Raw genomic sequence first — 25,318 nt, 5'->3', positions numbered from 1 at the left:
AAATCTTATCATTCTGCATTAAATTTGGTGTGACTGGATATGAGCATGCATACTGAAACAGGTCATTCCAAAAGCAAATACAACTGGTAGTTCAATAGAGTTTTAAAATATATGAATTCATTGTAGAAATGTATAGGCACTCTACAAAATACACATGGAATTAAAAGTCGTTTAGCATGTGAAGTGTTCCCATTGACTCTCATTTTGAGTCCCCATGGATTTCTGAAACAATGTTGACAATAAAGATGGGCAAAAGGAAAATTCAGAAAGCGTTGACCTTCCAGAAAACATATACAGCAATGCAGTGGGTTATTTATTTGCAGTGTACCCAGAAGAATGAATAATAATAATAATAATAATAATAATAGAAAGAAAACAGTGAACAGACTAAGTAAGTTCTGCTTCATCTTCTGACAAATTTATCACAATGTCTAACGTTGAGGCGAGACGTGAAGTCACTGACACTGTTCAACTCCAAAACCGTGGGTTCCAGCATCATTTATGGATAAAAAGTCTTTTCAGAGCCTTCTTCATGTCTGTGTTCCTCAGGCTGTAGATGAAGGGGTTCAGCATGGGGGTGACCACTGTGTACATCACTGAGGCTGCTGCAGTTGAGGCTGAATTTGGGGCAGCACTGGAACTGAGGTACACACCAATGACTGTGCCATAAAATAGGGAGATGGTCAAGAGGTGAGAGGCACAGGTGGAAAAGGCTTTATGCTTCCCCTGAGCTGATGAGATGGCACGGATGGAGGAAATGATCTGGAGTAGGAGTACAGGATCCCAGACAGGGGACCTCCTCCCAGCAGCACAGATATAATACAAATCATGAGGTCATTGAGAAAGGTGTCAGAGCAGGCTCTGTCAACCACCTGATTCAACTCACAGAAAAAGTGAGGGATTTCCACGTGTGTGCAGAAACTCAGCCTCAGCACCAATAAGCTCTGCATAAGGGCATTCAGAACAGCAATTGCCCAGCACAGTAGAATGAGCTGCACACAGAGCTGGGAGTTCATGATAACCATGTAGTGCAGAGGGTGACAGATGGCCACAAACCGGTCATAGGCCATCACGGTCAGGAGAAAGTCATCCAGGCTTCCAAATAGCAGAGAGAAAAACATCTGTGTGATGCAGCCTGCATAGCTGATGGCTCTGCTCTGTGTCTGGATGTTCTCCAGCATCTTGAGGATGGTGGTTGAGGTGAAGAAGATGTCCACCATGGACAGGTTGGCCAGGAAGAAGTACATGGGCATATGGAGCTGGAAGTCAGAGTGAATGGCCAGGATAATGAGTAGGTTTCCACTGACATTGACCAGGTACATGGAGAGGAACAGCCCAAAAATTAGGGGCTGCAGTGCTGGGTCCTCTGAGAATCCCAGCAGAAGGAATTCTGACAGCTGAGTTTGGTTTCTCAGTTTCATGTAGAGTAAAACTCTACCAGGAAGATGTAGTTGAACCTGAAGCATATTTATACAAAGAGAATGTAAATAACTGAGTGGAAATCCAAAATTCATGTGTTCCTGTTCAGAATGAGGCTCCCACATTTGGAGATCCCTTCCTAGTGGGATCACTGACCAAGAATTCCTTCCCACTCTCAGGTCTTCCCTAAAGCATCAAACACTTCTCACATTTAATGAGATATTTTGACCCCTTAGAAATTCCTATTCATCAGTGTTTACCAATCCACTATAGATTCTCCAAGGAAATGGGCAAGGGCTCGACCCTGTTCTTATTTGGGGAAGAGGAAGTGTTTGTGTTTTCCCACAGGATGAAGATAGCCCCAGATAGTGAGGCTGGTTAAACACCAGTCTCACTAATTCTACTCCTATGGAATCCACCCCACCCCAAAGGACGGAGATATATTGAGGAATAATGAGAGTGATCCCACTTCCACTGCCATTGGGACCCACAACTAGAGTCCTCCTGAAGCTTTTTCAGGAATACTAATGCTGAACCAAAGAGTTGATTTATTACTCGGGTTCAATGCAGTATGTGTCACCTTGGTAAAGTTGGAATGTATCTCTACACTTGCTAATCTCTCTCATGAGCTCTCTTACAGGTTGAATGATTCCTGGAATGTAGACTTTGAAAGCTTGACCAGCACGCTTTGACATCACATCTTTGTCATTTATTCCAACCCTGTTGATCCCATTTCCTGGAATTCTCTTGTAATTCTTATAGCCCAGGGTTCCATTTGAACAGGAACAAGGGTGGAGGTTCTATTTTACTTGCTCTACAGAGGAGGTTTTGGCCTAATATCCTGCTTGCTGTAGCCCTGCTTGCCCAAGCAGGCTTTGCAATGCAACAGGCTGTCAGGTAGGCCAAGTCTAAAGCCCTAAGTCTGTGGCTCCTAACAGAAATGCATGAACAGGTAATTAGGAGATGAAGTGATGTATGATATGTGTTTTTGTGTATGTTAAGAGATACTGGGATGCAATTCTGCTTATTACAGATAAAACAATCTTTAATGTGATCATACAACTGGAGGCAGAAGTGCGTCACTATGAGTAAATGGTTCAATCAGCTAGACAAGAGGACTCATAAAGGATGTCAAATGAGAAGAACAACTCAATCTGGAGCAGGTTAGAAATATATGTAAAAGTGAATTATTAAGACTTATTGTGCAGAACCAAATTTTTGTAGATTTTAATTGCAGTGGATTTTCAACTCAGGACAAGTTTGTGATTTGATAACAGAAAAAATACAAGCTTTCACAAGTTCTCTTAAATATTACTAAGAAGGTCTATCTATATGTCTTAAAAATGCAGCTAACAGGGCCTGGCAGCATGGCCTAGCGGCTTAAGTCCTCGCCTTGAACACGCTGGGATCCCATATGGGTGCCGGTTCTAATCCCGGCAGCCCCACTTCCCATCCAGCTCCCTGCTTGTGGCCTGGGAAGGCAGTTGAGGATGGCTCAGGTCTTTGGGACCCTGCACCCACACGGCAAACCTGGAAGAGGTTCCTGGTTCCTGGCATCGGATTGGCACAGCACCGGCCATTGTGATCACTTGGGGAGTGAATCATTGGACAGAAGATCTTCCTCTCTGTCTCTCCTCCTCTCTGTATATCTGACTCTGTAATAAAATAAATGAATCTTTAAAAAATTAAAAATGCAGCTAACAGATTAACTCATTTTTATGGTTGCATTTTGCAAAATAGATTTCTCAAGATTTTGATCACCTCTTATAAGTATGGATTAGAATACTTTTGCACCAGACATTTTGGACCATAACTAAGTTATCTTTTATACATACCTTTTTTTTGCACTAAAGAACACTCAAAGTGCATATCAAAGAACTTCATGGCAGACAAAAAAGGCTGTCAAAAATGGCCCATCTTTGTATGTAACAAGACAATAAAGACAGGAATAAAACTCTCTCACCCGAGCACACCAGGAAAGTGCGAAATTGCAGGAGAAATGCAAGTGACTGGAAGCCTTGAGTGTATCCAACTCACAGATGATGCAGTATTTGTCAAGCAGGTGTCTTTGATAGAGCCCTTCTTATTGCATCATTAACATTGAATCCTTTGAGAACGCAGATGAGAGCAGAGTGAAAACTCTTAGGCCTATGTGTTCCAGCAGCTGCTCCCATCAGGATTTCCATGCAGACATTTCGCCCTACCTGGTTCTTTCCTTTCAGTACAGGGAGAGTCAGTTATAAAGCAAATGAGGAGGGTTTTGACTCAGTGTACAGAGGCTATTCCAGGGCCAAGGCGTTGTCATTTCCCCTCCTCTAATTAGTTTTGGATGAGGAACAACCAATCTCTTGCACTGGAAAACTAACCCTACACAAAGACAATTACTTCTCTGCTCCAACAGACCTCCAAATGCTGCAAAGCTTGCAAAGCTGTCTCCACGTGCTCTAAGCAGTTTAAGCCTCTCGTCTCTGAGAGATGATCTTTCCTTGGTCTCATTCCTTTCTATTAGCAATGATCATTGAGCCGGGAGAGCCAACATTTTCCAGGAGTTTAACAATCGCTGACATTTGTATTTGTAGTTAAGTATACGAGTCAACAACCCCAGAACTGTCTGGTGTGTTAGCTCAGTTCCTCAGTGACTCCTGAGAACGCACTCGCTGTCCATAGCCTGGGAACACTCCTGCTGTATTCTGATTTACCTGCCTGTAAACGGTGAATGTGAGAAACTACACGTTCTCCTGAGACAAAGCAGAGCAAAAGAGGGAAGCTCTGGTACCTGAACCAGACGGGCAGCAAATGCCACAACCTGGCTGCTTCTAGCTCAAAATTGCACAGTATGAGGGAACTCAGCAGAAGAGCTCCTTACAGCTCCTGGCACCTGCTCATTAGGCAGGTCCCAGACCTCTAAGCACCTGCTGGCCCCCCGGGACTCTTGCCTGGACAGAAAGCAGGTGTTTCCCAAGAGACCCTGATTGACTCAGGTGAATCCTCTTTCTCCTGCTCTGCGGCATTCACAAATAGCTGCCTTTATTTCCTCACCTTACAATGTTTTTCTTTGTAAAACAAACCAGTTCCCTAAAGACAATTCTCCAGATTTTCCCCTAACAAGCCATAGTTAAATGTAGTACAAAAATAGTGTAATAATGGAAAAGGCATCTTGAGATTTCATTGTTGTTTCTACTCCTGGGAAATTGTGACTTCTCTGATTTTTTACTTGTTGAATATGATGGTTAGTGGTGCACAAAACTAACTGTAGAGGAGAGTGAGAATACATTGTTCAAAAATTAAGGAAAACAGGGTGGAAGGAATGTGGGGAATATTGCTAGGCAAGAATGAACAAAGGCAGGAATGTGTTACTGCAATTGTATCTATAAAATTAAATAAAAATGTACAAAGACATAAAGCCAAAGCTACTTAATGTTTACATATATGCATAGTTAAGTTTACTATATGTATTGAATAGTTTAAACATATTAATATGTCTATACTTACATTTACATAGTATATACTGAATGTATATAGTAAAATATATTAAATGGTTTATAGATTTACTATTACATATTTAATTTATTAAAATAAACATATTAAGGAGTTTAATATACTTGTTAAATAATTTTGGCTTTCATTTGGGGAATTATTTTGTAGAAATAAAGTTTGTTAAATATGTGTTTTGCCATAATACTGTTGTAGCGGAATGTAAAAATGGAATTTGATGGGATGTGTGTTGAAGTATTTGCTTTGCTAAGATATTGTTGTAACCTTAAGTTATAGATATTTCTGCAGCTTGTTGTAGACACCTTTTTAAGAAGCATATTAAAGGGCCCGGCGGCGTGGTCTAGCGGCTAAAGTCCTCGCCTTGAAAGCCCCGGGATCCCATATGGGCACCGGTTCTGATCCCGGCAGCTCCACTTCCCATCCAGCTCCCTGCTTGTGGCCTGGAAAAGCAGTTGAGGACGGCCCAATGCATTGGGACACTGCACCCATGTGGGAGACCCGGAAGAGGTTCCAGGTTCCCGGCATCAGATCGGCGCGCATCAGCTGTTGCGGCTCACTTGGGGAGTGAATCATCGGATGGAAGATCTTCCTCTCTGTCTCTCCTCTGTGTATATCTGGCTGTAATAAAATGAATAAATCTTTAAAAAAAAAAGAAGCATATTAAAATAGAATTTGTCAAAATAAGTGCTAAAGTGTACCTATTGTTAAAATGCTGTTGCCACCCTGAGCTGTTAGATACTTTTTGCAAGGAGCTGGATGTTCCGGAAAGTGGCCCCAACCACGCTGTACCAAGAAAAACCACAGCAGCAGATGTTCTGCGACCCTGCCCTGAGAACCGTTGCAACTGCTCTATCTCAAGCTCCCCTGCCTCCCCCTCTCCTGTTAAAAACACAGTATAAAAACCTGCCTAAAATGTTCTTCGGGGCTCTTGGTTCTTGGCAACCTCAAGCCCGCACGCGTGTGAATAAACCTTTTCCTTTGTCTCAGTGAGAGTCATCTGTTTATTGTGTCTCCCGCTGCTAACAAATTATTTCCTTGGTCAAAATAAACATAAAAATTCTCACATCCCCTGGAAGTGGTAACAGCTATTTTTGACTTGAGTTATATTGAGATAGAACACAAAAACTTGAAATAAGTTGCATGAATTATGCCTGATTACCTCAAGAAGCCATGTTTAAGCAGCGAGACCAAATGTAATAAAGCCTACTGATTATTTTCTGCACTCAAAAAAAAAAAAAAAAGGTTTTGCTGTTATGGCTGATGTAACCATACAGACCATGTTTGATACACACACACACACACACACACACTCACTCATACTCACACACAGCCATGTCAGAAAGTTCAGGTAAAAGTGAAATTGTAAAATTCAATGACAGGTTTTTGGGGGGCCTGCATTGTGACATTGCCCTCGTCAGTTAGTGCACTCATTCATGCTCAGCTGCTTTGCCTCCATCCAAATCCCACCCAGTGCTCATGTGAGGCTGGTAGAGTTCAGTCTAAGACCTTGAGTCCTTTGCACCCAATGTGAGAGACACTGTGGAATTCATGGTCCTGGGTTCAATCCTCAGCCACTGACACCTTTGTGGGAAATTAGCCAGCATAAAGAGAACACCATCTCTGTCTGCCCCATCTCCTTCTCTCTTGGTCACTCTGCCCCCAAATCCTCAATTAAATTTTTTTCATGTGGCTCAGCCCTGAAGCTGACCATCACTGACATTGGTAAGAATACATCATGACAAATGACACAGGTTAATAAATGTCACAGACTAGAGGAAGACACCACATTACTAGAGATGAATTCTGAAAGGCAGTCTCTGCAGCGACACACAAAGCCTCAAATGAAGCTCAGAAACGTAACCAAAGACGCACAGCTGACTGCAAAGCCAGTGGAGCCGATCTTCAGCAGAATTCCACTTGTGCCATTCCACTCTTTCACAAGACACCATCTCAACATGTTTTATCATGAGATGGCTCTTTTTGTACCAAACGATATCAGATGCATTAACCAAAGTGAACAGAACAGGTCATAATCCTCTGGGGAATTTCCTTGTGGCATTGGTTTCCATGTTGGAAGATAATATTTATTAGCAATGTGTTGCTCAATTACACTTCTACTTTGTTGTTACAAAGTCGTGACATGGAGGCTGCCTTCTGCAGAATCAAAAGCTTTAGAAAGTCACGCATGTTGGAGCAAGAACATGCAAGATCCTGACACACATGGCTGGAGGAGAGCTCAAATTCTGTGTGAGTTGACGTTGAAGAGATCCCTTAACATGAAGGGCCGGTGGAATGTGTAGGCTTCATGTGGTTCTCTCGGCTTCTTCATTCCTCTCTTGGCGTGGCTTTACTAAACTCAGAAAGGGATGGATGTCTCCTTCAGGGTGGGCAAGGAGACAAGGCCAGCGATATCTCTGCATCTTTCTAGGCAGGTGCAAAAAGAAAGTTCAAAATTCATCCAAGAACCATTCACCCAAACCCAGACCCCTACCCCTGAACCATATGACCCTTTCAGCACAAAGCACTTGGACACAGGAGAGCAGAATACTATCACACACAAGGTAAATAAAACGGAAATTTGTTCTTCCTATATTGAAGGAATAATTTGATTCTTATTCATCTAACGAAAATATCTTTACATGGGACTTTGTTGTGCAATGAGAATGTGAGTTTTTTTTTTTAAACAAGAGTCTCATTTTGGTTTATGTCTATGTCTGAAAATGCAATCACACACTTAGTCGCAAGTTTCTAGACAAGAAAGAATCCAACTGAGTACTCACACACTCTACTTTGGCACCTGTGGAGAGCGAGACTGCCCCAAGATGGCACTTGTTATTGTCTCCTCACGGCACAGAGGCAGTAAACAAGTTTTAGGAAGTTGCAGAAGATTGGTTCAAGGTCTCATGCAGTCTGCATGGTGTGCGCGTGATCAGAGCTGTGATTGGTATGTGTGTGCGTGATCAAGGCTGTGATTGGTGTGTTTGATGTGTGGCCAAGCAGCCCTGGTAGAATTGGCTATTGATAGGGATTTAAGCCCAGTTTGAGAGAGAACAAAGGAGAAGAGAAAAGGAAGCCTGTAAATATGCTGTAGTTACTGCCCTTCTGTATTATACTTGGATTTCTTGTTTTGTTATGTTATGTAATTAGTTTGTTCTTCAATAAATCCTCATAAGAGCAAGCACGTGTGTCGGAGCTTCACTCACTGGACAAGGGATGCACATAGGATGTGCATAGGAATAGGATGCACATAGGAATGATGGACAAAGATCAGAGTTTCATTCTGCCCTAAAAGTGCATAATTGGCATTCCTTGCCATAGTTGGAGTCCAGAGAAACCTTCCATTTTAATGATTCTTAAATGTATGTTATCTGAAAAATAAGCTACTAAATTAAGAAGGACTTTGAATACTGTCATAGGATGTGATTTGACAAGAAACTGTATCATGAGGAATGTGGACCTTTAAATTCTGCACCCTTAACCTCATGCAGTTCAAGGAGCATGTGTAGTTGTTATACTAACTAGGATACATATCGAAAGTCATCTGGTATACATATGCATTGGAGTGTCCCCCAGCCATTAAAAAAATGAAATCTTGTCTTTCTACAGTAAATTTGGTGCAACTGCAGACCATTATGCATACCAAAATAGGCCAGTGAAAAAACCAAACTGATGTGATAGTGAGAATACAAAACGGCCTGGTGGGAAAGTCTAGTGAATAAACAATTGCCTTGCATCTGCTGCAATCCCATATGGATGCCTGTTCCTCTCCAGGCAGCTCCACTTCTTATCCAGTTCCCTGTTTGTGGACTGGGAATGCATTAGAGCATGATCAAAGCCTTGGGTACCTGCACCCATGTGGGAAACCTTGAAGAGACTCCTGGCTTCTGGCTCCTGAACAACTCAGCTCTGGCCTTTGTGGTTATTTGGGGATATAATATTTCTCTACATAAACATCACCTTTCCAATAAAAATTTTAATTTTAAAAACTGTACTGGAGAACATGGGGGAGGAGGGAGTGTACTGTGGGAAGTATACTAAATGCCTTCTGTGAGATACATGAAACCTACACATTTTATACAAATAAAATGAGGTGTGTTAAGTGTAATCCACACACAAGATCCGTTCTGCAAACTCAATACACCAGAAAATGAATGTTAGAGGGGTACAGAATGTCCACCCCATGGATAAGGAAGACATGAGGGAGCTTTAGGTCTGCCTCTGTGTTATGACTGCAGGTGGGATTTGAACCTTGACAATTCTGAACACAACATGGCCTGTGTCTCTACCACACATCCATGCTTGGATGATCCCAGGGACATGATCAAGACCAGCTTCTCTTTTCTAGGTTTGGGAGAAAGTGAAGTGGGTCTGTGATTTGATGTGATTTTGTTTTGACAGGCAAAAATGTCCCCAGAATACAAAATTATCAATACTGGATTTGCCAGACTTTGATGCTTGTATCTTGGGAACAACGATTCTCTGAACTAAAGTTGCCTAGTGTGCAGAATAGCATCCCTTGGGACGGTGATGTGTGCAGGGGCTGAAGTCCCACAGAGAAACGTGCCTGATGAGCAGAGATAAGGAGCTGTGCACAGCTCTCCTGCCAGGAACCACCATCTTGGCGGTCTGGGATTTGTTTATGTCCAGCTCGGGGATAGTCTCCCAGGTGATTGTGTTCCCCTCTCTATCTGGAAGCTCACACAGAAGTGTTTGCATTTTCCACTTAAAACATGGCTCACTAAGACCCTTTCCAGGTAAGTCTGAAAGTCCAGCAGAAGGTACTGTAGATCAGGCTCAGAGGACAACAGCCAAGCGCATTCACCTGCGGCCAACTGAGAGCCACATTCTCCTCGTCCTTGGCCAAGAGGGGGCAGGATGCAGGGAGACCCGCTTGTGTGAGTCATGATATCAGTGAAGTGCTTGTGCTTGCGGATGAACAGGGACATGCCCACAGAACTCAGCAAGGCAGGGTCACTGGGGATCAGGAAGTGAATGTCCCTGAAGTCCAATGGAAACAGGGAAACGGACAGGTCAAAAAGAAGTGTTTCCAAAGATTTGTGTGAGGGAGGGCTATAGAAGCAGGGTGTTGGCTGTGGGGGGCTGTCCAGGGACATGACTGCGGAACATTGTTAGCTGTGAGATGGACCTAACTGAATATGCTTTGATATTACTAGGAAAACTCCACACTCTAGCTGCAGAAGCAATAGTGTGTCACACACATTGTGCTTCTTCTATCATGTGTGGTTGATTCACAGAAGGAAGACATTCTAAGTCGTAAAAGGGGTACATTCATGAAATTCACCTCCCATTTCCAAGAGGTCTTCAAAAGTCTCATGGAAGAATCAATATTCTGTTAAAAACTAATTGCACATGACTTTTTGAAAACTGTGTGCATGGAAATTAGCTCTTAATTACTTTCTTCTCTGTGAAAATTTGAGTCCCTTTGCATTTTCTTAGATCTGCAGCTGAAGATACTTATGGCTTGGTGAGATGCTGCCTGAACTGCAATTTTCTGGGTATGTGTATTTTTAATTTGTGATTGTATGCCTGCTACTTCTTGGAGGCTCTCATCTTCAAGAGATCACATCTATTTCTAAACGTTATGTCCCTTACTTCTTAATTCTGAAAGCAATTGTTTTCATTTCATTCATCTTTCATTAGCATGTCTAATAACCTTCTTATAAAATTATACTTTAGCGATAATGTTTCCTTCATTATTTTTATTTCAAATTTCAGAATATTTGAAGTGTAGGACTTGGTAGAGGAGAAATGATAACACGTCGCTGTACTCCAGAAAAATGTATTAGATTTCATCCCTTTATATAAAATAAAGTTCAAAGTTGCTAAACCTTAAAATTTTTTAAAAAAAAATAAATTAATGATAATTGTTACCACTGGGAGAAAAAATTTGAAATACCTAACTTCACTGCTGTGCAAAATATTCATCCCTCTCATAGTCTTTTAAAAAGACTCTCTATGTCCAATGCACATACTCATGTACCTTCTATACACATAGATGAAAATAATCCTTTAAATAACATGAGTTCTCGTCAACGTGAGGAGGATCTAGTAAGCTGAAGATCTTATCTATTTCTTTCTACATACTCATGAATATTCATTTTCACCATGAGATGTCTGACTCTACATTTTAAAACATGTTTTTCATCTATTTGTTTAAAACAAGGAGCGACAAACGGGGAGAGAGTGAGTGCCTCTGCATAATCTGACAACCAGTGCTGGTCAGGCTGAAGCCAGGAGCCAGGAACTCCATCTGGCTCTCCCATGTGCATGGCAAGGTTGTATGGACTGGGGTCAGCTTCTGCTGCCTGCCCAGAAGCCAGAAACTTCACCTGGGTCTCCACTCAGATGAGGAGTGGGATCAGCTTCTGCTGCCTTCCCAGGAGCATCCCCAGAGCTGTATCTGCAGCAGAGCAGCTGAGACTCAAACTGCAGCCCTGCTAAGGGATGCCAGCCTTGTCAGAGGCACTTAGCTTATCAGAGACACCGCAGTTCAGGTCTCTAGCTCTTGTGATCATCTTAACAATATGTGAGGTGGGGACCCACTCTATGTTTTTGCAGATTGAGAGACACCTGTGCCAGAATGTATGAAACCTTTCAGACTTTGCTATCTTAATTGTAATACTATTTTGCTATGGACTCAAGTTTGTCTTGAATACTCTACCTCAGTCTCCTCACTTTATGTTTGCTGTCATGAACCTCACATGATGTGCGATAATATCCCTGATATAAAGAAAGATTATATATGCATAAAACATCTATATAGAAAGGGAATATTACATATGTGAAACACTGTTAAATTTGAAAAATATTTTTGAATTAATAAATTTAAAATAAAGAAAAGTTGTATGAGATTAAACACCCATATATGTAGAAGACAATTATTGATCAAAACAATCAATTATGACATTGCATCTGCTCCATGCCAGAATACTCCATGTCACATTTTTTGTAATCAGATAGTCACTAAATGACTTACGGATGCATGTTTCTGTTAAACTGTTGCTATGCTATTAATGTTGGAGACTTTTCTTTTGTTTAAAACATTTTTGGAGAAACCTAATGATTTGATTCTTCTCTTGTTCTTGCCATTTCCTTATTCAAATCTGTTTCTGTGTCATGCACCCCTATTCACTGGACCATGTCAGTACTGAAAGAAATAAAACAAGTAAGGCGGCTGCTCATTTAGCCCTTGTAGTGGCAAAGAGACGATACCACATAATGAAAGAAATGCCTGGGACATAATGTCTTGAGGGACACATGTTGTGAAGAATGTGATTCATGTAAAATTATGAAGTGCTAGTTTTGAAAAGAATGTATGCAATAGAGACTGTGTGTGCTGAGGACCTATGAAAACTAGAACCAGAGAGTGCTCAACGGGTTTGAGAAACAAGAGAAAAAAAAATTGAAAATAACAGAACAGCAAATCCAGACATCCCTGAAAAGGACAATGAAGGCCTGGTTTATTCTCTGCTCATTTTTTCCTAGCGTAGTGTTCATTCAAAATGTTTCTCAATGCTGCTAGGATATCATCATTTTGTTCCATTTGTTCCTTGATTTTTTGCCTTCCACTGTTTTCTGCTGGGCATTAAGGATTTATAATTCGAACGGTGTGTTTCCAACACCAGTGAAAGTTCTTCTAATGATCTCTTCAGAGATCCCTGATCTTGTTAGACCCTCCTTAGGGACAGTTCTATTTATTTGGCACTTAAAAATTATTTCTGTACAAACCCAATAATGAACACACAGAAATGTAGCCAATGGGAGAGTCACAAGCTCAAGTTAAGTGTATGTACTGTTTGCACTCTGTCAGGACAGTTAGTGTGACAGTCACAGCCCCACAGGGCTCCCCTCCAGGGATGTGACTGTGATGGGTAGAGAGTTCATGCTTAATGAAAAAGAGGACCATGGTGTTCACCTGCGTGTCACAGGGGCTTGAAGGAGATGGTAGAAAAACAGAATTAAGAGAAGTGCCAGTTTCCACTAACTTTCTGACAATCCCACATGCCCAGTGTGTACATGCATATTACTGTGAGTGTGTCTATGTGTGTGAGGTAGTGAGCAAAGACAGTAACAGAAAAAGGCACCTAGGCTCATCACACAGTCTCAGGCATGCACTGCTTCAAGTTCATGGTTATTTGACTTTCTCATGCCAAAAAGACTAATCTGTCTTTGGATGCTGACTGTTTCACAAGGTTGTGATTTCTCTCACCAGTTGGCAGTGGGAGGTTAGGCACAGATCTCATGGGTCTGTGCAATCCCCAGCTACCAATACAAGCTGCTAAAGCACAGTGTTTGAGAGAGCTTTTCTCTTTTCGTGGTATGTTTTGGTTAAGATGGGTAAATTGTAATTCAGGAGCACCATGTCCTCAAATGTCACACATTGCACAGTAGCCAAAATAACACAAGCAGATGTGGAAATAGAGCGGCACCCTTTTCATTTCAAGGAGGGTGTTTGCATCTCATCACAGAAAGATGAACTGCAGTGATATTGGGCAGAAGAACTTCTTTCATCTTGAAGTGTCACGGGGATGAGCATGCTGCCTACCTCCATATTCTCTAATCTATCTCTCAGCACTTTCCTGTTACTTATTCTTGCTTTTGGATTCTGCTGTGGTGGCATTGATCATCTGAAATGAGCCCCTCCACCGGGACTCAGCATGACCCATGGCTCTTGTCAGACACACCATTTCCTAGACAATTTTGTACACCTGCTTTATGTTCCTTGATGTCTTAATCTTTGAGGAAATGTCACATTGTTTGCTGGGGTTGCTTGACCTGGAGATACAGGAAAGTACAACCCGATTTACCCTTGCTCTCTTACGCTTGATTTCTTTCCTTCCCAGGATAGTTGTGCATCCAGTGATGTGTTACATGGTTTGTCTTGTCTTCTTCACTCTTAGGGATGTTTGTTTCTCAGTGTTGCTCACACACCGCTGAAACATGATGATTCAACATCCTGTGCCCAAAGTCATCAAGGAATATTGTTGTAGCTGCAGCAGGCCAGCCTTTGAGGAAGTGAGCATCATCAGAGAGGAATTCTACATCACAGAACAGAGGCATTCTGGGGGCATTCAGACTGACACAAAGAACACACATCATGGTTTTGGCAACGTGTAACTAGTGCTCACATCTACCTGTTTTTTCAATTTTTGGTAGTCACATTGCTGACATGGAAGCAAGGAATCACACATGGGTTGTGGAATTCCTTCTCCTGGGACTTTCAGATGATCTAGGATTGCAGCCTCTCATCTTCATGCTATTTCTCTCCATGTACCTGGTCACTGTCAGTGGGAACCTGCTCATTGTCCTGGCCATCCTCTCAGACCCACACCTCCACACACCCATGTACTTCTTCCTCTCCAACTTGTCCATGGTGGACATCTGCTTCACCTCCACCACCATCCCCAAGATGCTGGAGAACATCCAGACACAGAGCAGAGCCATCAGCTATGCAGGCTGCATCTCACAGATGTTCTTCTTCATATTCTTTGCTGCGTTGGACAACTTTCTCCTGGCCGTGATGGCCTATGACCGGTTTGTGGCCATTTGTCATCCTCTGCACTATACAGTCATCATGAACTCCCATCTCTGTGTGCAGCTGGTTCTGTTGTGCTGGGTCATCAGTGTCCTGCCTGCATTGTTACACAGCTTACTGATGCTGAGGCTGAGCTTCTGCACACATGTGCAAATCCCCCACTTTTTCTGTGAGTTGAATCAGGTGATCCACAGAGCCTGTTCTGACACCTTTCTCAATGACCTCATGATGTATCTTGCTGCTGTGTTCCTGGGAGGGGGTCCTCTAGCTGGGATCCTGTACTCCTACTCTAAGATTGTCTCCTCAATCTGTGCCATCTCATCAACTCCAGGGAAGTGTAAAGCCTTTTCCACCTGTGCCTCTCACCTCTCTGTTGTTTCCTTGTTTTATGGAACAGCACTGGGTGTGTACCTCAGTTCAGCTGCTACACAAAACTCACACTCAACTGCAGCAGCCTCGGTGATGTATACTGTGGTCACCCCCATGTTGAATCCCTTCATTTACAGTCTCAGGAATAATGATATCCAGAAGGCTGTGAAAGCACATCTGAGGGGAATCTTCCAATGGCCATTTTTCAGTCATAGCCACAATTCAGGCCTTTAAAACTCAGGGCTTGCAGAAGTGCCAAGTAGAGCCTCCTCCAACCCACCTGCCCTTCTGCTCATTTTCTGAAGTCTTTGCCTTGTTCTACAATTTGTGTTTTGCTGCTTCCTTTCTGAAGTTTTCAGTTCTCTTGGAGCTTTGCACTTCTTTTCCTTGTTCATTTTTCACTTTCCCAAAAATTTTTTGAGTTTTAAATTCAACCACCTTGATTTCCTTTCTGAGTCATAAAGTGATATGGTGTAGTACTCTTATAGTAATGAACCAAGGAGATTTCTGTGAGCCTATGGCATCATGATAGTTCTGTGTGTTCCTGGAACAAAGCAGTTGGAGATGCACTTATGCATCATTGTCCAGTCCTGTGGCACCAAATCTTAATCCTGAGCCTGACACAAAGGCTAAATTCTCACTTTGCAAGTACCTAGATCCCATGTGGGTGCCAGTTCTTGTCCAGACTGTACCACTTCCCATACAGTTCTGTGGCTATGGCCTTGGAAAGCAGCAGAGGATTGCTCAAACCCTTTAGTCCCTGCACCCATGTAGGAAACCCAGATGAAGCTCCTGACTCCTGACTTTGGATCCATTCAACTCGGCCTGTTGTGGCCACTTGAAGAGTCATTCAGAAAAGATGACCTTTCATCAGAGGTGACTGAAACAGTTTTTAAACATGGTCTGCGAGTGGCAAAAGGGACATTGTAGATGAGTGGGCTGTGAGACTTACCTTTTGGATGACTCTTCTTGAATTTCAAGATGATTCTAACATTCTGAGCACTTTTATCTCCCCAAGACAGATCACCATATCCAGATGTGAGGATACAATGCAATATGCAATCCATACTTCCAAATCAAGGATGAACTCTCAGGGAAACTCTTGGATATATCTAGACAATAGGATGCTGGACTATCTGACATGGTCTGTACCAGCAATGTTGGGGCACACTTAAACAGAGTGATGGAATTAAAACTTATTATGACCCTGTTGCATATGGACTGGGATTGAAATGCCAATGAGGTGGTCACAGGATGTGGTTAAGAAGTTGCAGTTTTTTAACATATTGATTGCTCAATACCATGTCAATTGATTCCATGGCATTGTGGATTGTTGCTGATGTTATGTTGGGGCTTTTAATTGATCGAGATGATATTCTGCCAGCTCTGCCTTCGGGCCAGGGGTGGTCTCTCCAGGAAACCATTGAATTTATCTGGACAGTGGGATGCTGGACTCTATGCTTGCAATGAAAGAATCTCAACTGAAATTGAGCTATAATGCTTCAACAAGGTGGGGGAGTCCACTACGGTGGGAGGGTGTGGGGTGAGGTTGGGGGAATCCCAGAGCCTATGAAACTGTGTCACATAATGCAATGTAATTAATAAAAAACTTTTTAGGCAAAAAAAATTACGAAGGACTATATTATTTTAACAATGTGGGTGAAATCAGTTGGGGAGTGGGATTTTTTTGGGGGAGAACCCAGACCCTACATAATTGTACCATAAAATTTTAAATAAGAAGAGTTACTGTGAAATAATAATAATAATAATAATAATAATAATAATAGTAATTAAAAACCCCATTCTAATATAACAGTCACTCCTCATGGCCACTCTAGGTCCCCGTGATCCATGATAACCATTGTTATCCTTTCTTTCTGAATGATTATGCTGATTCAGACTACTTTATATGAAATGAAATCATAAAAGTAACCTTGTGTGTTTGGCTTCTTTGACTTGGCTTGTCAGAGTTCATCTACATTGTAGCATGTATTAGTAATTCATCCTTTTATAGTGGTTGAATATTATTCCATCATTTGTAGATACCACATTTGTTTATCCATTCATCTACCGATGGGTATTCAGGCTGTTTTCACATTTTGGCTATGGCAAGAAGTGATGACATACCAACATTTGTGCACCATATTTATTTACCTTTTTCTTCTGAGTTTATACCTGAAAGTAAAATCATTAGATCATATGGTAATTCTATGCTTAACTTTTTGACAGATTGGCTACCTTCTTTCCACAGTGACAGCACAATTTTACATTTTTATTAGTCATGCAAGAGAGTTCCAATATCTCTGCATTGTTACAATACCTTTATTTTATATTAAAAGCGTAAAATTTATCATAGATATGCTAATGACTGTAAAGCAGTGCATGTGGTATTGATTTTTTGTTTCTGTAATAGTTAATAATGTGGAGTATCTTTCCATGAACTGTTGTTTACTTATATATCTTCTTTGAGATATGTCTATTGTCCATTCTAAAACTGGGTGGTTTGCATTTTGGGTTTTGGGTAGTATAAGTTCTTTCTATATTATAGAGATATGATTTGTAAATATTTTTCCTATACTGTAGTTGATTTTTTCATTCTTTTGATAGTCTCCTTTGATGTACAATTATAGTTGCCAAAACCAAGGACATAAAGATTTACTCTGTTGTTTTATTCTGAGACTTATGTAGTTTTAGTGTTTATATTGTTTATACACTTTGACGAATAGGAACACAACTTGTTTTGCATAAGGATATCCAATCATTCTAGCAGGCTACGTGTAGTTTTATTTAAGAAGGTATAAGATGAGGTCCTCCTCTTCTTTGCAGTTACTTCCTAAAAGGTGAACAAATTCCCTTGTTTATACCTATTGGTCCCACTGTGGTGTGTCAAATAGTCCTGCCTTGTTGGCCACTCTCAGCCCATACTGTCAGGCCTGGTCTTTTCTAACTTTGAACAAATCCACAAGCCATGCATGATGACTTACTATTAAAGTATCTATTGATTAGCAACAGGCTTCTATGGGCAGAATGTGAATTTTTAGCACTCTGGTTGCTAAAGAATTAAGTGAACAGCCTTGAGACAATATATAGTCAATGCACAATGAGAATGTTCTATTTCCGAGGCCATCAATTTCCTGTATACAGTGGTGTCTTGATATAGACTAGGAATTCTACCTGGAAGACATGCACCTTGACTTTCACTTGTCCCCTGCCAGTTTGCTAACAAGAGAGGGGGAAACATCTCCATGGAATGAGCATACTGGAGAATTTAGAGATTAGGATTCTGGTTCAGTTATTATCAAGTACAAGTATTGTAATTGTGTTGATCTTCATATTTATTTAATCATTCATCACAAAATCATTTTGGTAGGCTTTGAAAGTCTTGCTGGCTGCCTTTACCTCTCAAATGTTTTCACCTGTTTTTAGATGTGATGTATTTCTACAGAACTGTCTGTGGACCCTTCCCTACAATCATAGAAATATACATTAAAATTGAGAATTAGGCATTTCTTAACTTCCCTGCCTGCATCAAACAGAAGATTCTTCACTTTAAAGACAAAGTATTTAAAAAAACAGGAGGCTGAGACACAGTGAATTGGGACAGAGTTAGTTTGGGTTCTAGGTTGAAAGAAGATGCTTTTCTGTTTCCTGGTGTGGAGAATTAATGAAGATGTTTACTCTTTGCAAGAAGCTGATAATGTCTATATTGAACCCCAGATTTTGAGATTTTCTGGTGCCAAGGCAACTAAAAAAGAAGGACTCAATGGATTGGTTAAAACATACTAGTGGAGGCTGGCAGGATGGCTCAACTGCCTAATCTTCTACCTGCAAGTGCTGGCATCCTGTATGGGTGCCGGTTTGTGTCCTGGCTGCTTTACTTTCAACTCAGCTCACTGCTTTTAACCTGGGAAAGCAGAGGACAAGGGCTTCAAACCTTAGAACCTTGTACCTGTTGTGGGAAGTCCAGAAGAAGTTCTGGGTTTGGATCAGCTCAGGTCTGGCTGTTTCAGACACTTGGAGAGTGAACCAACAACTGGATGATCTTTGTCCCCATCCTTCCTTCTCTCTGTAAATCTGCCTTTCCAATAAGAATAAACAAGTTTTAAAAATGTTAAAAAAAAAAGAAGAAAAGATGACCTTTCTGTCTCTCTTTGTAAATCTGATCTCCCTTTCAAATAAAACTAAATAAATTATCAAAAAAGTTAAGCGCCTGCTGGATGATGCCAGATTATCATATCAGTGTTCTTGGTGAGTCTCAATCTCCTCATTTCTCCATCAGTTCTCTACAAATGCAGAGAGGGTAAGGCTGTTGGGGGATGTGGGTCTGGTGGGCATCGAGCAGGGCCAGGGTTGCCTTGCCCAGATCCTTGGGCTCATTTTTGCAATAGGGACCAGATCCATGAGCCCCAGGAGAGGAGTTCTGACAGGTCTGGGTCACATGTGCCAAGACCTATGGCCGACCTAGGAGAACAGGTCCCCATCATAGGATAAGGCAGAGCAGTGGGTGGCAGGCCCTTATGCACTTGGAGAATATCGCAGCTCATTGAATTCTGCAGAGGAAGATGAACAAAACTACTCCAGTCAAACAATGACAGCAAAAAAATGGGCAAATGTAGATGCTAAGGTCGATTATGTTAGTCAACGGACAGCGGGAGTGTTTCCTCATGTTTAGATCGAGAACATTTCAGAACTATCCAACCCGCGTGGGCAGACCTTCAGGAAATGCTCCACATCGGGACCCTAGCTTGATATTGGGCCATTCTCCATTCCTGGGTACTGGGGCAGTTTGGAGGCTGAGTATTGATTCTCCAATTATGTCTCTCCTTCCCCCAGAATAAGGAAGAAATAGAACATTTGGAAACAATGATCACACTCACTTTTCCCTAACCCTAGATCTTTCCAACCCTGATCAATTATGGGCAGATATCAAAACTAAACAAAGGAGTAATAGCACCAGTATCTACCCAGTTGCAGCCTTCACCATGGTTGCATCTCTCAGAGGCTACACCACCTCAAACTCCTCGCCATCCATTTTAATTTTTTTTTTCTGGAGTGCCCCCATGCTCCATGCACATGACCTCCTGTTAAGAGGTTGTCAGGATCGCACCCGATTCCCCCCTCATGCATTGGTATAGTAGTTTTATTGTTGTTTAGTGCCACTTTGAGTCTGTTGTCTATGAATTACCAGATTTGATCTTGATAGGCTATATTGTACTTTTTTCTCACTCTTTTTATGGTCCTGAAAGATTTCCCTGCACTCCCTCCCCATTACAGGTTAACATAGCGTGTTGAGGGTATAGTAGGTTTTACAGTTTTTCGATGTAGATCTTAAGTATTCTGACATTAATTGTTGGTTTATAGATTATATCGCATTATGTTATTGCATTGGATACAGGTTGTTGGAGATTGCACTAATATTACAATATACAGGTACTATCTTCCAAGTTGTCATCCTTTCATCTCAGATTAAGGCAAACATGTGGTATTTAACCTTTTGGGATTGGTTCATTTCTCTTAGCATAATGGATTCCAGTCGGGCCCATTTGACCACAAAGAACTGCATTTCGTTTTTTTTAATAGCTGAGTAGTATTCCATAGAGTAGATGAACCATAGCTTTCTTATCCAGTCTTCTATTGATGGGCATTTTGGCTGCTTCCAGGTAGATGGGTAGATGATAGAGCCTCTAGAGGCTGCAAAACTGAGGGGTTGGTTGGTTGGTTTGGTTAGATTTTTGTTTTTTGTTTTGTTTCATGGTGCAGCTAACAGATTCTTCAACTCATGCCACAGAGTAAATGGTGCCCCAGCGAGTAGCAGTAACCTTCCAGGCTGCCACCCAACACAAAATTGGCCACAAGTGGGCACACATGTCTTCCCGTGGGCACTTGGAGCAGAGCTGGCTAGTAATGGCCATGAGCAGTACGACAACCTCCTGAAGTTTGGCTGCTTTTCCTAGCAATCCTGGTCCTATACACGATGAAGCTCATGAGCCCTATTCTTAGCCAGATCTCCCATTAAGCCTGGGTGTATGAGGCCCTCTGGGGACCCCGACATTGTCAACACTGTTTTGAGGCATCTTGGGCAGACAACTGTCCCAGGCCACACCAGATCCCACAGCCAACAACTCTGCAGATCCGAGGTTTTACAAATATTGTTTTGTGAAACTATAAAAAGTAATCATGATTTGGGGAGGGGATAAGGAAAATCCCAGGGCCTATGGAACTGTATCATATATTGATGATAATAAAAAGAAGTAAAACTAAAAAAAAAAAAAAAAGGTAATCATGTGGAAATTCTTCTTTTTTTTTTTTCCAGAGAGAGAGGCTCACAATGGATGAGTTTAGGCCTGTGCCAGGAGCAAGGACTCAACCCTGTTCTCCCATGGGCATGGCAAAAACAGCTACTTGAGCCATCATGGCTGTCTGTCAAGGTGTTATGCGTGGATATTTTAAATCTTAATAATTACATTGTCTTCTGAAAGTTTTTGCAAACTACCATCTCCTTCAATTGTCTCACCTTCCAGGAGTTTCATGGGTTTATGATAACATATTGTCCTACCAGGAGTAGGAAGAATTTTCAGAACCCAAATGAAGAAACAGGTATTTTCACAAAATTTCTATCCCAACACTGAGGAGAACAATGTTGCATCGAGTTGAACAAATGGATGGGGATAAGAGGTTAGATACCACATGTTTGCCTTAATTTAAGATGATATGATGTTATGTATAGCATGTTATGTTATGTATGTTATATGTTGTGTATAAACTAAAATTGAAATGTCAATGAGGTGGTCGCAGAAGGTGGTTAAGAACTCGCATTTACTTCTAACATATTGGTTACTCATTACTATGTCAATGAATTCCATAATGATGTAAATTTTTGCTGATGGTATGTTGGAGCTTTCAATTGACTGGGATGATACTCTGCTGGCTCTGTCTTCAGACCAGAGAGGGTATACCTAAGAAGCCGTTGAACTTGACTGGACAATAAGATGCTGGACTCTATGTTTGGTATATGCTTGCAATGGGGGAACCTCAACTGAACTTGAACTGTGGTTATGCAACAAGGTGGAGGAATCCACCATGGTGGGAGGGTTTGGGGAGGGGTGGGGAGAACCCAAGTACCTATGAAACTGTGTCGCATAATACAATGTAATTAATGAATTAAAAAAAAAGAATAAAAAAAAGAAAAAAATAAATCTTAAAAACAAACAAACAAACAAAAGAAATCGCATTTGTTTTTAACATATTGGTTGCTCAATACTATATCAACTAATTCCACAACAAAATTAATTGTTGCTGATGGTATGTTGGAGCTTTTAATTGATCGGGATGATACTCTGCTGGTTCTGCCCTCAGACCAGAGAGGGTTTCCCTAAGAGGCGAGGAACTTGACTGGACTACAAGATGCTGGACTATACATTTAGTATATGCTTGCAAAGAGGGAATCTCAACTGAACTTGAACTGTGGTTATACAACAAGTTGGAGTAATCCACTATGGCGGGAGGGGGTGGGAAGAATTCCCAGTACCTATGAAATTGTGTCACATAATACAATGTAATTAATGAATAAAAAACAAACAAACAAACCAAATGGATGAGGATGGTCTTATTAATTTTGAAAATTTCATTTCTTAAATTCCTACAGATAGAAAGAGAACAGGTTACATGATTCTCATCAATAAAATTCAAAGAAATTAGTCATATTTCCATGCCTCAATATTCCATTTCTTCCTTTTCTTCTACAACTTTACGCAATAATGTAGTTTAAATATTTTAATCATAGTCTCAATGTCAAGTAAATATCAGAATGACTGCTGCTGTGTAGGAATATTGACAAGGGTTAATACAATAATCAAGTCCCAAGATGCCAGTTCCATTCTTATATATCTTGTTTTTATGTGTGTGTCACATATTAACTATCATCTATAACAAAGAAAATAAAATGTGTGTTTTTCTGTTTTGGTTGAAATAAAACATCAAAACCTTTTACTATGGTGTTTCTTAAATGTATGTTATCTAAAAAATAAACTCCTGAGCTAAAAAGGAGAATGTTGAATAGGCACATAAGATGTTATTTGATAAGAAATTATATCATGAGAGATGTGGATATTTCAGTTGCATACACTTAACTTCATGCAGTTCAAAGAATATGTGGAAGACTATGCTAATAAAGATTCCCATCTATAGAGCATGTGGTACACACATACAATAAAATAACACACAGCCATCAAAAGAATGAAGTCTTATCTCTCTGCATTAAATTTGGTGCAACTGGATATGTATGTACACTGAAAAAGGTCATTCCAAAAGCAAATATAAGTGGTAGCTCAATAGAACTAAAACATATATGGATTCATTGTAGAAATGTATAGGCACTCTAGAAAATACACATGGAATTAAAAGTCATTTAGCACATTAAGTGTTCTCATTGACTTTCATTTTTCCATGAAATTTTTGGGTCCCCTTGGATTTCTGAAACAATGTTAACAATAAAGATGGGAAAAAGGAAAAGACACAAAGTGTTGACCTACCAGTGTTGACTTAACACACATTGCAATGCAGTGGGTCCTTCATTGGCAGTGTACCCAGAGGAATGAATAATAATAATAATGGAAATAAGACAGTGAACAGACTAAGCAAGCTCTGCTTCCTCGTTAATAAAAGAACTAGAGTGTCTGACACTGAGACTTGAGATATAAGGTCACTGACCCTATCAGTCCCAACACCATGCAATCCATTGTAGTTTATGAATTAATAATCTTGTCAGAGCCTTTTTCATGTCTGCATTTCTCAGGCTGTAGATGAAGGGGTTCAGCATGGGGATCACCACAGTGTACATCACTGAGGCTACTGCAGTTGAGGCTGAACTTGGGGCAGCACTGGCACTGAGATACACACCAATGATTGTGCCATAAAATAGAGAGATGGTGAAGAGATGAGAGGCACAGGTGGAAAAGGCTTTATACTTGCCCTGAGCTGATGAGATGGCACGGATGGAGGAGGCGATCTTGGAGTAGGAGTACAGGATCCCAGACAGAGGACCCCCTGCAACCAGCACAGCTGCAAGATATATCATGAGGTCATTGAGAAAGGTGTCAGAGCAGGCTCTGTGGACCACCTGATTTATCTCACAGAAAAAGTGGGGGATGTCCACGTGCATGCAGAAGCTCAGTCTCAGCACCAACAAGCTGTGTAACAAGGCATTCAGGACACCAATGACCCAGCACACCAGAACCAGCTTCACACAGAGCTGGGAGTTCATGATAACCATGTAGTGCAGAGGGTGACAGATGGCCACAAACCGGTCATAGGCCATCACAGTCAGGAGAAAGTCATCCAGGCTTCCAAACAGCAGAAAGAAGAACATCTGTGCGAGGCAGCCTGCATAGCTGATGGCTTGGCTGGGCATCTGGATGTTCACCAGCATCTTGGGGATGGTGGTGGTGGTGAAGCAGACATCCACTAATGACAGGTTTGTGAGGAAGAAGTACATGGGCGTGTGGAGGTGTGGGTCAGTGAGGATGGCCAGGACAATTAAGAAGTTCCCACTTGCAGTGACCAGGTACATGGAGAGGAACAGCCCAAAGATGAGAGGCTGCAGTGCTGGGTTCTCTGAGAATCCCAGGAGAAGGAATTCTGACAGCTGAGTTTGGTTACTTAGTTTCATGTAGAGTAAAACTCTACCAGGAAGATGTAGTTAAACCTGAAGCATATTTATACAAAGAGAATGTAAATAACTGAGTGGAAATCCAAAATTCATGTGTTCCTGTTCAGAATGAGGCTCCCACATTTGGAGATGGCACAGGTCCCATTTTACTCCTTCCTAGTGGGATCACTGACCAAGAATTCCTTCCCACTCTCAGGTCTTCCCTAAAGCATCAAACACTTCTCACATTTAATGAGATATTCCTTGACCCTTTAGAAATTTCTATCTATTCATCACTGTTTACCAATTCACTATAGATTTTCCAAGGAAATGCATGAACAAGCAAGAAGGAGATGAAATGATTTACAATAGGTGGTTTTGTGTATGTTAAGAGATACTGGGATGCAATTCTGCTTATTACAGATAAAATGATCTGTAGTCTAATAATACAGTTAGAGGCAGAGGTGTGCCACTATGAGTAAATGGTTCAATCAGCTAGACAAGAGGACTCATAAAGGATGTCAAATGAGAAGAACACCTCAATGTGGAGCCAGTTAGAAATATATGTAAACGTGACTAATTAAGACTCAGTGTGCAGAACCAAAATTGTTTCTGTAGATTTTAATTGCAGTGGATTTGCAACTCAGAATGAGTTTGTGATTTGCCAACAGAAAACACAAGCTTTCACAAGTCCTCTTAAATTTTAGTAAGAAGGTCGATCAAAATGTCTTTAAATGCAGGTAACAGAACCACTCATTTTTATGCATGCATTTTGCAAATAGGGAATTCTCCAAAGTTTGATTACTTCTTATAAGTATGGATTAAAATACTAT

General features: G+C 41.2%; 2 protein-coding genes and 1 pseudogene across 2 annotated transcripts; 1 reads left to right on the top strand and 2 right to left on the bottom strand.

Moving 5' to 3' along the window:
- Positions 1-495: 495 nt before the first annotated feature.
- LOC131478090 (olfactory receptor 7A10-like) lies at positions 496-1,421 on the bottom strand (annotated as a pseudogene).
- Positions 1,422-14,203: 12,782 nt separating this feature from the next.
- Positions 14,204-15,073, top strand: LOC131478089 (olfactory receptor 7A10-like). The gene is made up of 2 exons (XM_058655671.1): positions 14,204-14,555; positions 14,841-15,073. Exons 1-2 carry the CDS (start codon positions 14,204-14,206, stop codon positions 15,071-15,073), a joined length of 585 nt encoding a protein of 194 aa, XP_058511654.1.
- Positions 15,074-23,552: 8,479 nt separating this feature from the next.
- On the bottom strand, positions 23,553-24,506 carry LOC101521896 (olfactory receptor 7A10-like). The gene has a single exon (XM_004593406.2). The coding sequence runs from the start codon at positions 24,504-24,506 to the stop codon at positions 23,553-23,555; it is 954 nt and encodes a 317-aa protein (XP_004593463.2).
- Positions 24,507-25,318: the final 812 nt, after the last annotated feature.

The sequence above is a fragment of the Ochotona princeps genome, chromosome 27, assembly GCF_030435755.1.
Source record: "Ochotona princeps isolate mOchPri1 chromosome 27, mOchPri1.hap1, whole genome shotgun sequence".
In the NCBI taxonomy this organism is placed as follows: domain Eukaryota; kingdom Metazoa; phylum Chordata; class Mammalia; order Lagomorpha; family Ochotonidae; genus Ochotona; species Ochotona princeps.
Note: the sequence above shows the minus strand (reverse complement) of the source record. Positions and strands in the feature narration are given on the sequence as shown.